This window comes from Neovison vison, chromosome 10, assembly GCF_020171115.1.
Source record: "Neovison vison isolate M4711 chromosome 10, ASM_NN_V1, whole genome shotgun sequence".
Classification (NCBI taxonomy): domain Eukaryota; kingdom Metazoa; phylum Chordata; class Mammalia; order Carnivora; family Mustelidae; genus Neogale; species Neogale vison.
In genome coordinates, this window is record NC_058100.1 from 73,205,099 (window position 1) to 73,219,704 (window position 14,606).

The 14,606-nt window shown below is 44.7% G+C and overlaps 1 protein-coding gene across 4 annotated transcripts in view; it reads left to right on the forward strand.

Annotated features, from left to right (window-relative positions):
• Positions 1 to 5,380, forward strand: part of MDM4 (MDM4 regulator of p53) — a 42,875-nt gene extending 37,495 nt beyond the window's left edge. For 3 of the 4 annotated variants that reach the window (XM_044267695.1, XM_044267694.1, XM_044267696.1), the window contains one exon: positions 673 to 5,380. In XM_044267695.1, coding sequence (XP_044123630.1) covers positions 673 to 1,251 — 579 coding nt within the window. In that variant the 3' untranslated portion in view covers positions 1,252 to 5,380. The remainder of the gene's footprint in view (positions 1 to 672) is intronic. The other variant, XM_044267697.1, reaches the window with a different exon arrangement.
• Positions 5,381 to 14,606: the final 9,226 nt, after the last annotated feature.

The following is a 14,606-nucleotide window of genomic DNA, read 5'->3' on the forward strand; positions in this document are numbered from 1 at the left end:
TGTTCCAAGTAGCTACCTTTGCATTAAGCAAGGCATTTAAAATTCATTGAACTCTAGTATCTTCTCATTTGAATATGGAGAAGTAGGAAAAAAGTTACCAGCATTCAAGGATGAGAACATTCATTTTTCAGAGGGTAGGGTTTAGGCATAAGGTAAATGACCTCTAATCCTAAGACCAGGGAGAAAGCATGAGTAATATAGTAATTTTCAAACCTCATTTTGATTTAAGCTTCCTTTTTGCCAGATTTTATAACATTTCTTAATTGGTGGGAAGGAATGCAAGTGTTACTTTTTCTTCATTCTTAGCCTCTTGCTCAATAAAAGAGTAAGTTGTACAATGAGAAATGAACTTAAAAGAAGGCAGCAGGGGAAAAAAACCAAGCAATGTAAATTCCACCCAGACTAGATAGAATGCGAAAATAATAAATTGACTTTCTTAAAGATAGCTGTATCAGATTCTGACTTGAAATGCCAGTTGCGTCACCATCATCGCAAAACTTGTGTAGACTTTCCTACGTGTGGCTGTGGAATGTGTTCAGATGTGAAGCTAGACCGCTCACGTGGAATGTCTCCCTGGCTTGGTGAGATCACGAGATGTGGCCCACTCTCCCTTTTTCTGAGCTGCTTGGTCGCTGCTGCTTGAGTATTAATTGGCCGCACTTGTCGTTGTAGGATGAGTGGCAATGTACTGAGTGCAAGAAATTTAATTCTCCAAGCAAGAGGTACTGTTTTCGTTGCTGGGCGTTGAGGAAGGATTGGTATTCGGATTGTTCTAAGTTAACCCATTCTCTCTCCACGTCCGATATCACTGCCATACCTGCTGAAAAGAAGGAAAATGAAGGAATTGATGTCCCCGATTGCCGGAGAACCATATCAGCTCCAGTTGTGAGACCTAAAGATGTATGTACAAAGGAAGAAAAAAACCCCAGACTTTTTGATCCTTGCAACTCGGTGGAATTCTTGGATTTGGCCCACAGTTCTGAAAGCCAAGAAACAATATCAAGCGTGGGAGAGCAATCCGATAACCTTTTTGAACAGAGAACAGATGCAGAAAACATGGAGGATTGTCGGAATCTCTTGAAGCCATGTAGTCTGTGTGAGAAGAGACCACGAGACGGGAACATTATTCATGGGAGGACAGGGCATCTTGTCACTTGTTTTCACTGTGCCAGAAGATTAAAGAAGGCTGGGGCTTCCTGCCCTATATGCAAGAAAGAGATTCAGTTGGTTATTAAGGTGTTCATAGCGTAGCTGACTCAGTGAATTGGAGAGAAATATTAACAGGGCAGGTGTGTATCAAAATGTCAGTATTGAGCATCTCTACTCATCATAACCCTCTGTATCTGTTTATTTATTTATGTAAACATCTCTGTGTCACATTTTTGCTTCTACCTGTAGAGGGAATTTGACAGTCAGTTCTTTAGAACTAGATTATCAGTTTGGGGGATGGACTCCCGTTAACATGAAAAGATACATTAACCATTTCATTCTCTCTCTAAAGATGAGGATCTGGGAGAAGCCAGTACAAACAAAAGTACTTTAATTCATTCACTTACTGAGTTACTTGAAGATTTACTCTTCCTTCAGTTAATTTATTCCCTAGCCTTTTTTTTCTCTTAGGGAATGGTTTTAGGCACCCAGATCCAAGGTGACTGTTAGAAAAGTATTAGAGCTAACAGTGGGAAAAAAAAAACCCAAACAAGTAATTTGATTAGCCTGGTTGTGAAATGCTGTAAATCACTTTATGGTTGCGATCGGTCCACGCAGTTTGGATGAGCCCAAAGAAAAGTCTTGAAAAACAAGAGATTTCTTCCACGTGTGCCTAGAACGCTGAGCATTTTTGCTAATATATCCCTGAAAGAATTTTGAAAAACTATATGTAACCTTTTGCACATTTTACACCCTAGGATATGATTAGCAAATAGTGTGTTCCCTTCTGGTGAGTTGTAGACACCTGAGGACCCAACCTAAAACAAGTTACTCCAAGAGGACGGTTTCTGTCCCTTGTAACCCTTCCCAACCAGTTTCTTCTCCATTTCATGGCTCTCATTCTAAGGTAGTTTTCCTTTTGCACATGTTTAATGTGACATCTAAATTTTTAAAAATAAATTTAAGTACTTAACAAAGGATACCCTATCCAGTATATTGTATATGTGCCTTAAAAATATTTTTCTCAAAGTTTTAGAGTTGTAGATTTAGCCAATTGAATTTATAAGAAAAGTCCTGTCATAAAAAGTAGCAAAGCCTGCTCTCATTTTAAAACTCGACCAGCCAAATCAGATTCCCTTCAGTCAGAAAATGTTTGACTTTAATTCAAATAAAAGCATTAACACATTTCTGGCACAACCTTCTCAATTACAGTTCTAAGATAGATGAGGTACAGAGTTTTTAATCTAAGCTCTCTTTGCTTTACTCTGTCCTCATTGTCCCTTGAAAATTGTTTTTTTTTTTTTTCCTTATTGTTCTTCTGTTTGATGCCTCTAGGTGTTTTATAATCTGAAGCTTTGCCCAGTAGTAAGATTCTAGATGGGTGTGAGTCAGCCTTTCAAATACAGAGTATGGCAGTTGTGAAAATGAAAATAATTAAAAATGTTAGGTCTGAAGGAGCATTATATGAGCACATAAATCTTGGGGTAATGCATATGGAAATTGAAGATCTTTAAGCTGATGTTCTTATATATATCCCTGTCTGCCTTCCCCATTGAAAAAATCTCGATGTATGCTCAGGGGTTTGCATATGAGATTTTGACAACCATAGCCTACTGGAATTAACAAATTTATGGATCATAAAAATCACCTGGGTTGCTTGTTAAGAAAAACCCAAGTCAAAAAAAAAAAAAAAAAAAAAGGAAAAAGAAAAAAAAAACAATTCAAACAGTAGCATTGTTTCCCCTCCACAAAGGGGTTTCTTTCCATGAAGAGTGTGTGTTCTGGAAGCTGGTTAAGTGGTCCAGAGACCACACTTGGGGAAGCCCTGCCCTAGAAAAGGGTTTTCCCAGTTATAAGAGGTGCAGCAAAGATCGCTTTTAGCATCTTATTTGATTTCTTGAAGGGGAGTTTTGTTAAAAGTTCTAGAAGTTTAGAACTAGAATGCACTCTTAAACCCAGCCCGTCATTTTGCACTTGAGGCTAAAAGGTTAAACGACAGCAGAGAGTCCAAGCTCGTGATTCCTCTGTTACTAGAACCCAAGTCCCTTGTAGTTAAGTTCCAAACCATGCTCACTTTCTTCTCATTATTTGTTAAAATATTTGAAGGGTGATGCTTGTGGAATTTGGATTCAGGGCGCTAATCATTGAAATCTTGCAGAATAGGACTTGCGGTCAAAGTAAGACTTCCATATTAACACTTCCTTCCCAAAGAGAAAATGCCAATTAAATACCAACCTTTCTTTCTTTTTTTAAATTAACATATACTGTATTATTTGCCCCAGGAAATGCCGTCTTTCTTATATAATCAGATAAGTTACTCCTCCCACAGGGAGAGGACAGATGAAGGTGCAGAGGAACCTGACCCCCTTTCTCCAGTATTGTTCCTTTTCAGGGAAGGAAGCCCAGGTCTCTTGCTCTCTCTAAGTATCAGGGACAAGGGTTTTCGCCTCGAAGCAGAATGGGTCCTTGGACCACATTGTTTTGTTAGGCCATAGTGAATGAACAAGTTAAATGTCTGTCTTCCCTATGTTCTCCCTAGTGCTCCTCTCTTCAGAGCAGCGTGATGGCCCTCAATTTCGTCTGATTTTTGCCAGTTAGGAGCTTTTGCAGGTAATGACATAAAAGAGGGATGGGGAGAGTAGGGGATGTGCACTTGCACCCTCTGATTCTTCTTACATAAAGCTGGTTTGTTTTGTTTTTGTTTTTGTTTTTTTTTAGAAAACTTAAAAAATTTTAAAAATTTTACTTGCCTCTGTAGATATTTGATGCTCATTTTGGTACATCCCCGCCTGTCACAGGACCCTCTTCTACTCAGCTTTCCTTCTTCCCCACTTGCTCACCCGAGTTTTTTACTGCTCCTGTTACTACTAAATTTTTAGGAGATCCCGAGCTGCGTGTTTGAGCTGCATATTTAGAATAAGCCAACACTTGGGTTTACTGATCCTCTAGCAAGAGCCCTGTGAGTGACTACAGCTGTTCTAGAGAAAGAGCTGATAGTCCTTTGCTTATCTGAGGCCCAGGCCAGGCTGCCGCTGCCGCAGCACATTGTTTTCCTTCACCCAGGATCCTTCCTTTGTGTCTCCTGGGAGTGTAGGACAGCAAGGAGGATTCTGCATTTCTTGCGGTAGAATGGGTCGAGCATCCTACAAAGAGCCAAATAGTGCTATCAGAGCAATTCTTAATCCGCAGGAGACTTTACACCATCTTGATTCCTCTTTGGTTTTGTTCTTTTCCAAGGCCACTGCGGTACAGATGTATTTTACTCACTGCCATGAAAGTAACCCGTGATTTGTATGTGAAGTCTTCATGGTTTTACTTCTACAAGATAAACTCTTGATTTCTCCACACTACCGTTACCTTTTAGTTGTAGTCAGAGTGAAACAGAGCTCTGGTTTCTGGAGACGGTGCTAGTTTGCCCCTCTTTTCCAGCAGCCCGTCTGATCTGTCTCCTTTTCTCTTTCATTCTCAGCTGCTTGAGTTGAAATCTTGATCGTGAGGAAAGGCTCCGTTCAAATAGGTACCCGAAGAGTTGACTGCTTCTGCTGTCTCATGCTGTAGACTTAGGATTAAGGAGATCATCCCACATTAGTGCTAGATTCTTTACTTTTCTTTCTTTCTTTTCTTTTTTTTTTAAAGTAATCTCAGCGCTCAACAAGGGATTTAAGATTAGGAGTTGTACACTCTGTACTGACTGAGCCAGCCAGGTGCCCCAGTGCGCAATTTCTTATTTTAATTATCCTTTTAATATTTATGATCATGTTATCCTGGACAAAAAGTTCACTGCAAAAACAATGAACATATCGTCAGAAGCCGTGAATTTCTAGGTTACAGATCAGAATGTCTTCTGTCTCATTAACTCACTGTTCTTGCGTCGTACTTAATATATGTGCTATGTTTTTGTATCAGATACTTAAATCAGACTTTATAAAAATCTTAAGACCAAGCCTTCAGATGCCCTTTCCCCAGAGTCCACCTATGGAATGTCAAATGGTAGCAATCCCACGCTTGAACAATGGATCAGCGTCCGCCGGGCCAGCCTCCAAACTGTCATGAACTTTGCTAATACAAGATGGGATCACTGCCAAGCACTTGAAATACATGATTGTGTTTTAATAATAATTTATGTATATTTAGGTGTATATAATGCTTTGTGGGTCATTTGTTTGTAAAAATTTTATTTTTAAAGGTCAGGATGATCTGTGGCATTTAAAAAAAAAAGTCGATTCAGTGCGTCATTGACTCCTTTGAACAGTCTTTGATGAGAAATTGGTGAATGTTAGAAATTGGTTAGAATGTTAGAAATTGGTGAGCTCTTGGAGTGTTATCTCTTGGTTCTCTTCAGAGAGGAGAACATTTGTTAACCAGATATTAGGGTTTTATCCCCCCACGCAGAGTCCTATGACCTGAAAGTATGCCTTTAGATACTGTGAAGCCATTGTTTTCCATTTAGCCAAGTATCTACTTAAATTGTGATGGATGTCCTCAAGAATTTAGTTTGATGGTCTCTTCATTCATGGTGTATATGTATATACATAGAGTATTAAGACTGCCAATGCCTTTGCTGAAAGTGGATACAGAATAGGAACTTGCTGTGTTTCGGATCTTCACTTCAGAGATAAAGAACTTATAAGCTCTCCCCTGTGCCAAAAGTGAAACGTACAGTGTTTACAAATGTCTGGAATTTTGCACTGCCATAGGCTATGCTGAATGTCTCCCAGAGGGTGATGAGGGGAGTCGTAGGTTAGCATTTGAGGAGAGAGACTGAGGACCTAAAGCTAAACTGGAAGTGAGTGTCTGAGGTAGTGATTGAGGTGACTCCCTGACTCAAATCTGGGGACAGTTTTTCCAGATTGCTTTGCGACATCCTGTCGGTGGACGGTGCTTTCCTCGGTCGCCATGGCTACGTGCTTCCTTTATAGGAGCCACCGATCTCTTCTCTCCTGTGGGAGGGTGTCCCCTAAGCATCTTGAGATCTTTCGGTAGGAGTGTGCAATCCCAAGTAGCGCCATTATTGGCAGATGTGGCATTGTCAAAGGAAAACCGCTGGGTTTACAGTCCCTCTGTCAGAGGCTTTCGGATGACTGAAAATGTGGCAGGTTTGTGTATCTGCAGACAGTGGTAGCTGATCCTTGTTGGTTGCTTGGTTGCTTATTTGAGGTCCAGGCTGCTGCTGCTGCTGCACGTGGTTTTCCTCTACCCAGGATCCTTTGCTCGTGTCTTCTGGGAGCATAGGACAGTGAGCAAGAGTCCTCATTTTTTGGGCGAGAATGGGTCAATAATTTTAAAAAGGTCAAATAGTTCTGTCAGAGCAATTCTTTTCTCAGAGTTCTTGCTATGATTTGGCACACGCTCTTTTGAAAATGGACATTATCACTACGATCCTGACAATTTATTAGAGCAACTGATGTCTTATCTCAACGCATTTTTTTTTTAACAGTAACTACTTTGATGTAATACCTTTCTCCTTCCTTCTTCCCTTACTGTTGCTCTTTTTTCCTCAGAGTTCCAAGTGGTCTACTCTGGGATATTGCTTTTATACCAAAGGCTTTCTGTATCACCCCCCAGACGGTTGGAACGGCTGTATATTTAGATAAGGTTCCTCTTTTCCCGTCAGTTCTGGGGAATATTTCTTCGTCAGGGGTAGGTGGTGGATTCTAGCAGTAAGGAAGGGAAGCTGTGAAATCAGAGCTACTGTCTAATAAAAAACTTGTAGTTGGGGCACCTGGGTGGCTCAGTGGGTTAAGCTTCCGCCTTCGGCTCAGGTCATGATCCGAGGGTCCCCTTATCGGGTTCTGTGCTCAGCAGGGAACCTGCTTCCTCCCCTTCTCTCTCTGCCTGCCTCTCTGCCTACTTGTGATCTCTGTCAAATAAATAAAAATAAAATCTTAAAAACAAAAAACAAAAAACCTTGTAGTCGAGACTTGCAGTTGCGACTTCCTTTGTGTCCGTAATGGGGCAGCAGCAGAATGAGCTCTCCCATTGCCTCAGCACTAAGAAACTGAGGCCAGCCTTCCCCCTATGATTTGCCTCATTTTTTCCCTTCCTTTCAAAATAATCAAAACGTCTCCTTTGTTTTTTTTCTTTCCTCCTTTAAGAAATAACAGAAAATGTTTCTGGCCTCCTCGGTACTTGGCAAGGTAGCAGTTGTGACCAGCCTCTGGGTAGGGCTCTGTCCTTAGTCTACAGGCAAGCACTGGTAAGTGCTTTTGGGATAGAGATAAGGAGTAAGATCCGTCACCAGCTGCAGTCCCAATTGTGCCCTTTTTAAGCCTCATTTTTTTCATCTGTTAACATACATACTACCCTTTCTACCTCATCGTTTGTTATGGAGATTAAGGATGCTAGAGCAGCTCAACCTAGATATATTGCCTTGAATGACGTGTTGGAAATGGTTAGACCACTCTCTGGGGTATATATTCAGAATACCTCATGTCCTGGAAGCTGAGCACAAGCTCTCCTTAGTGCCTGCCTAGCAGGGCCTACGTGGCCTCCTCCTACGCCTCTGACTCATCCAGCCTTTCCTTGGTCTGAAGCTGTGACTGGGAAAGAGTTCTGTCTCTGGGTTCTGAGAGAAGTGTGTGTGGATTTGGAGAGTAGATGCAGCTGCTCTGTGGTCTGGATGGACAAGAATGTTCTACTTGCACTTGAGTAGGCGGCCTAAAATGCACTGCCAATACACAGAAAACATGTGATTTTCCAAATAACATATCTCGTCAGGTAAGCATAATCAGCATGTAGCAAATGTGGTTTCATATAGTGGACAGAAAAAAGCAATGTTGGGTAACCTTTTGAATAGTGGCCCAGCTCAATAAAGGAGGAAAGGAGACATTTTCATGTGTTTTTTTGCCTAGTCCCTTTAAGCACCAATAAATTAATGGCTCTGAATCTTTCTGGGTTTTGCACAATGTAATGCTGTTAATACCTTTTGATTCTGTTGTGCTTTCTTGTGTATTAAATATTTTTCATTTTGCCATCTTGTGTCATGATTGGAGAAATCTGTATATCGCAAAATCTCACTTTCTGTTTTTATGTATACTCTAGTTTGGTTTGGGGACAGAGAATAGATTTTGCAAAAGAAGTTACGTACTTAAAATCAGCAGCGACTTTTGATACTTTCCTCCAGTCACCTGTTAGAGTATTGTATTTCATTTCTAGGTTCCCAGTCCTTGAAGGGAACCTCAAGATTTCGCAGAATGTTTTTTAACCTTGCGCTAGCTCGGTAGGCCAAGTGGAATTTCCCCAACTAGAGCACCTGAGAATTCGAGACTATCATACGTGCATGTCTAGAGTGATTTAAGACAAGCTTTCTCTCTAGGCACAAGTCTGTACTGAACTCTTTTAAGCCTACGGGGCTATCATTTTGTTCACTTTTGTTGCTGGAGAGACTTCAAAGGGTGAGACGACAGATTTGCCTCTGTTGAGCTGACACAGAGCTGCCAGGTGCAGGGTTCTAGTTTGTGTTTTAAATTGGGTCTAGTTCACGGGGTACTGAGGGTTTGTCACAAAGTACATGTTAATCACTTACCTGCCTCACATCTGCTGAGGCCTCTAGCAGTGGTTCTTAAATTGGGAGGAGGATGACAGCCCTCCCTGAAAAGCTCCATGAGCTTACCAAATCTACAGAAGCACAACATTGTACATTTGCTCTGACGAGCCTCATGGCAGCCACTGGTCTGTGGCCCTCAGGTTCTGTTCCTTGGAGGGATACTGAAGAAACCTTGGCCACAAAGAGCTTGCTAGCCTACATTTTCAAAAGGTCAGGTCCTTACAGCTAAGACCGTTCAGGTGAGTGAAACATTTCAGCTCGCAGTCCCTGCAGGGCAGGGCAGGTGCAGACTGGGCCACACTGCGCGACTTTTGGGGGCATAGGCTCTCTGGTCCAGCGGTGTGATGTATACACCCGAATGAGGAGCTCCTGGGGCGGGTGGGCGGGCGTGCGTGCGTGCGTGCGTGCGTGTGTGTGTCATGGAAATACCAGGTGTGTGTGTGTGTGTGTGTGTGTGTGTGACATGGAAATACCAGGGATGTGTGTGTGTGTGTGTGTGTGTGTGTGACATGGAAATACCAGGGATAGCACTTTAAAATGAAAACAAAGCAAGAGGAGCATTAGAGCCAAAGGTGAAGCCAGTTTCTGTGTCCACACAACCCTTGACATGTTTTGTGACCTCTTTAAGGTACTTTGTGATGATTCCAGCAACATCACATGTTTGGTTTTCTGGGTTTTGCGCCATACTCATCTTGAGTCCTGGTCCTGTAACTTCATTGTTGAATGTAGTCTTTTTTTTTTTTTTTAATTTTATTTATTTATTTGACAGAGAGATCAGAAGTAGGCAGAGAGACAGGAGATAGGCAGAGGGAGAGGAGGAAACAGGCTCCCTGCTAAGCAGAGTCCAGTGCGGGGTTCGATCCCAGGACCCTGGGATCATGACCTGAGCCAAAGGCAGAGGCTTTAACCCACTGAGCCACAACAGGCGCCCTGTTGTTGAAGGTAGTCTTGAGGCCAAAAGAAGGCGAGCTGAATGTAGCAACTGATTTAAATTGTCATCAGCAGACAAATACCTAGTTGGTGATTGTTTGCCAGAATGTGCACAAATCCGTTCTCTAAAATGTAATTTAAAAATTAGTGCTATTAGGAAGATTTCAGGTCATTACAGAATTCGGGATATGGGGGTCATCTCACGACATACCTTCCCAACCTGAAACTCATTTGTTTTCTTTCCTCTTCAAAGTAAAGTATGGGAGTTCCTTTCAGTATGGCTAATTTCTTATTTAGTGTTCTGTGAGCCAGATCCTGCTCGGTACCGGGACCAGCACGGTGAGTTAGGAAGCTCCCTCAAGTTGCCTATTCTTTTTTTTTTTTTAGATTTTATTTATTTATTTGAGAGAGAGAGAGACAGTGAGAGAGAGCATGAGCGAGGAGAAGGTCAGAGAGCGAAGCAGACTCCCCATGGAGCTGGGAGCCCGATGTGGGACTCGATCCTGGGACTCCAGGATCACGCCCTGAGCCGAAGGCAGTCGTCCAACCAACTGCGCCACCCAGGCGTCCGATCAAGTTGCCTATTCTTAACGGTGGACTTGGGGACATCTGGCGGCTTCCACACGGACCGAGGAAGCAGCAGTGAGAGAACTACCTCAGGGTCTTGGGATTGAGTCCCACATCGGGCTCCCTGCTCGGAGGGAAGCCTGCTTCTCCCTCTCCTACTCCCCTGCTTGTGTTCCCTCTCTCGCTGTGTCTCTCTCTGTCAAATAAATGGATAAAATCTTAAAAAAAAAAAAAGGTGCATGGATTTGAGGGAAACCCAGGCAGAAGGGACTCACTTCCTGAACGAGTCACTGGGGGTGTGAGAGAAGGGGAGGAGTCAGGGGTGGCTGAGGCAGTTGGTGGATGGCCGTGCCGTTCACTGAGGTAAAAATTAGGTGTAAAAGGGTAGGTTTGTGCTGGTGGTGGCGAGGTAGGAAAAAACGATGAGTTGTGTTTGGGTTATGTTGACTCTGTGCATATGAGAAGATCCAAATGGAAATGGACCTGTGGAAATATTCTGTGTCTTACACTTCATCGGTCCCGCGGATACTGTGGTGAAGATGAGGAAGGTGGTCCTCGCTCTCGTGGCTTAGGGGAACTGGCCAGTTTAAACACATAGTATTAGTGTGGTGTGTGTTCTGTTAGGATGTGCCGCTGTGGGAAATGGAGAAGGGCCGCCCGATCTAGTCAAGGGTTGACCGACCAGCCTCCTCGAAGAGCCGAGAAGGCGTTGGGAGAGGGGGAGCGTCGAGTTCAGAGCTGGTGTGCGAGGGCTTTTAGGTGAGGCGCTCAGGGCATCTGGAAGACTGGAAAGTTCAGTGTAGTTGAAAGCAGGGAGGGAGAGAGTGGAGTCTGAGGGAGGAGGCAGTTGGGATAGAGTTTGAAGAGAATGGAGAGGGTCTGCGTGGGAACTCCGGGGAATAGGAGAGAAAGGACCAGGGAAACCTGCAAGGCCATTGCCGGACACGCCCTCCCTGTCCCTGGCCCGGGGTTCCTCAGCCTCAGCCCTATTGACACTGGGGACTGGGAAATTTTCTGTTGGGGGGCGGGGAGTGTCCTGCGCATTGTGACATCCTTGGCCTCTACTCAAGATGACAGAAATATCTGCAGCCCCTGCCGAATGTCACTTAGGAGAGACTCCCCTCTGGTTGAGACCCGATAGGCCCAGCCGCCAGGTGTTTCGGGGGGTAACTCACACCGCGTGCAGATGCTGTTACCATGCATTCACGTCCCCAGCCGGGGCTCTCGATTCGACCTGGTTCTCCTGTTGTTCCCCTAATGGTTGAAATGATGGTTCTAACCTAGAGGCCAGGAAGAAGGAAGTGAAGACAGGTTATTTAGCTTCTCTAAGGCGCAAATCTGTCCTGGGCTGATAGAGGTTAAATCAGCACCCTCAAAATGTTCAATAAACTTTTCTATCATTGTTATTTGTGGGAGGGGCTGATGGGAAACGGGAAGCCTGAATGAAATGGGAAGAATGGTATGGTAAGGAGGGACTGAGAGCAGAAAGGACAGGCCGCTGTGTTCTGAGATGGATTGATGCTCTAATAGAGACTTCAAAGCCTGGGGAAGATTGAATTGTCAAAACGTGCCACTTCTCTCTGCCACCCTTTGGAGAGGATTACGCTCCCTGCCTCAGTGACAACAGGCTTGTCAATGAAATGTGAGTGGGAATGAAGTGCACTATTTTTTTATTTTTATTTTTTAAGATTTTAAAAATTATTTTACAGAGATCACAGAGAAAGAGAGAGAGAGAGAGAGAGAGGAGGAAGCAGGCTTCCTGCTGAGCAGAGAGCCCGATGTGGGGCTCGATCCCAGGACTCTGGGATCATGACCTGAGCCGAAGACAGGCTTAACCCACTGAGCCACCAAGATGCCCCTATTTTTATTTTTATTTTTATTTTTTTGAGAGGGGAGACGGGGCAGAGGGAGAAGGAGAGAGAAGGAGCCCCAATGTGGGGCTCGATCTCACAACCCTGAGATCATGACTTGAGCTGAAATAAGAGTCAGACGCTTAAGCAACTGAGCCACCCAGATGCCTTGACTGTACTACTTCTGAGGTTTAGGGACCATTGTGGGGTTCAGTGGGTGCTCCTTTCCCCTAGCCTGGGGCCATCGCACCCCAGAATAGGGGCTGCTCCTTCAGTCTGGCTCCAGGATTGACAAGCACAGGGAGCAGAGCTGTGGCTGTCCTGCCATGGGCAGAGAAGCAAACGTTTTATAGGAAGCCGAGATTTGGGTGTGTGTGACTGCACTGACTTAGTTTGAGCTGACAGTGAAGGCGGAGCCATCCCAGGTGAGGGTAAGTCCCACATGGCACAGAGTGGGTGGTTCAGGTGTCGAGGATGGGGAATTTCTTCATGTTGAGGTGCTCAGTGTGGGAGGTTCCTGTGAGGCTGGGGTGTTGAAGGGGGCATTCATATGACATTGACCCCACCCAGGATCATGGCAGGATTGTAGGAACCCAAAGTCTACAGTGAATGAGCGAAATATCTGGAAGGTAAGCAGATGACACAAAAAGGAGGGGCCTGAGTCTCCAAAGAGCAGAGATTTCTGTGCGGAGGGATATTGGTCTGCGGACAGTGCAGGGAGGCCCATCTCCTGTACTGAAGGTACAAGGGGTATGGGAAAATGACCACAGGATTTCTTTGCAAAAGATTTTATTTTTATTTATATGACAGAGCAAGCGCACAAGCAGGGGGAGGGGCAGAGGGAGAGGAAGAAGCAGATTCCCTGCTGAGCAGGGAGCCCGTTGTGGGACTCGATCCCTGGACCCCGGGATCATGACCTGAGCTGAAGGCAGATGCTTAACCGACTGAGACACCCAGGCGCCCCTGACCACAAGATTCTTTGGGGGAAAGCCAGTGTCTTAAGGCAAAGATACAGGAAAATGAAGAGTTTGTGGGTGCCGGCAGGGGGATATCTACCATGTAGCAATTCCTAGAGTAGTAGTTCATAACTTGCTCAGGATCGAGCAGTGTCTGCTCCGCACCACCCCCCTCCACAGACAAAGGATATATATGTAAAATTTTATATGCAAACCCAAGGAAGTTTTAGACCCCTTAAAACTTCCTCCGGACCCTAGGTTAAGAACCATGTTCTAGAACAGTAGCTCTCAGACCTCAGCAAGCACAGACCCACCTGGAAGGCTTCGCCCACAGACTGCTGGGCCACAGGTTCCTTCAGTAGGCCCACACTTCTGTCAGGTGCCCAAGGGAGGCTGGTGTTGCTGGTTAGAGAAGCACATTCTGAGAATTACTGCTATAGTCTAAAGCTGTGATTGAGATTTTGGGGAGGGCGAGGCAGAGTGGGGAATGGTGAGGGATGGGTTTTTGTTCTCCTGGAATTCTGGATCTCAAGCATGTACTCGAACGTTTCTGCCACCCATGCAAAGACTCTTGGGTAGGGAAAAGAAGGGAGAAAGGAGCAAGGACTCATTTCAGGTTTAGGGCCAGGTATGCAAAAAAATCCCCTTTTAGCTTAACATGTCTTTGGAGATCATTTTGTTTAACACGCGCGGACGTGGCAACAAGCAGGGCCTGACGAACGCATGTGGTGTGGGGAACCCCATCTTGCCTCCTCACATTCTGGGACTCTTTCCCCTTCATCGTTAACCTTTAGAAGAGTCACTAGTGGAAATACAACCACACATTTGAGTCAAGTTAAAGAAGTGTGAAACTTCTAATGCCCTGAATTGGGAAATTTTAACTCAAAAACTCCAGCTTTCGGGCGCCTGGGTGGCTCAGTGGGTTAAGCCTCTGCCTTTGGCTCAGGTCATGATCCCAGGCTCCTGGGATCGAGTCCCCGCATCCGGTTCTCTGCTCAGCAGGGAGCCTGCTTCCCTCTCTCTCTCTCTGCCTGCCTCTCGGCCTACTTGTGATCTCTGTCTGTCAAATAAATAAATAAAAATCTTAAAAAACAAAACAAAACTCCAGCTTTATATGGCTCAAAACTGGGTAAAGTCGCTACCTAAATAAGGGACACATTTTGGAAATGTGTCCCTTACTGAAGATGCTTTCTTCTTTCTGTGTGTGTGTGTGTGTGTGTGTGAGAGAGAGAGAGAGAGAGAGAGAGAGAGAGAAAGGGAGACACTTGGAAGCATCAGGAGTTCTGGAATCCGCGGCCCTGAATCAGAGCTGCCCTTTGGTTACTGGCTGTGTGACCTCAGGCAGTCACTTAATGTCTCTAAGCCTCAGCTCACGGATCTGGAAAACAGCGTGATGGACACATGGGCTACCGCATGTGAGGTGCACAGCCCCCCTCTTCCTCTTGCTTGCATGGGAGCTGGGGCCGCAGCTTCCTAATCCCATGCACCCGATCACACCTCTAGCCTCTCACCTGCAGCTGTAACCTACATTGTCCACCAGAGGGCGCCAGTAACCTGTAAATCTGAGAGGACGGGCCCTCTGCCCTTAAAACTGTGGATTCATCCTGA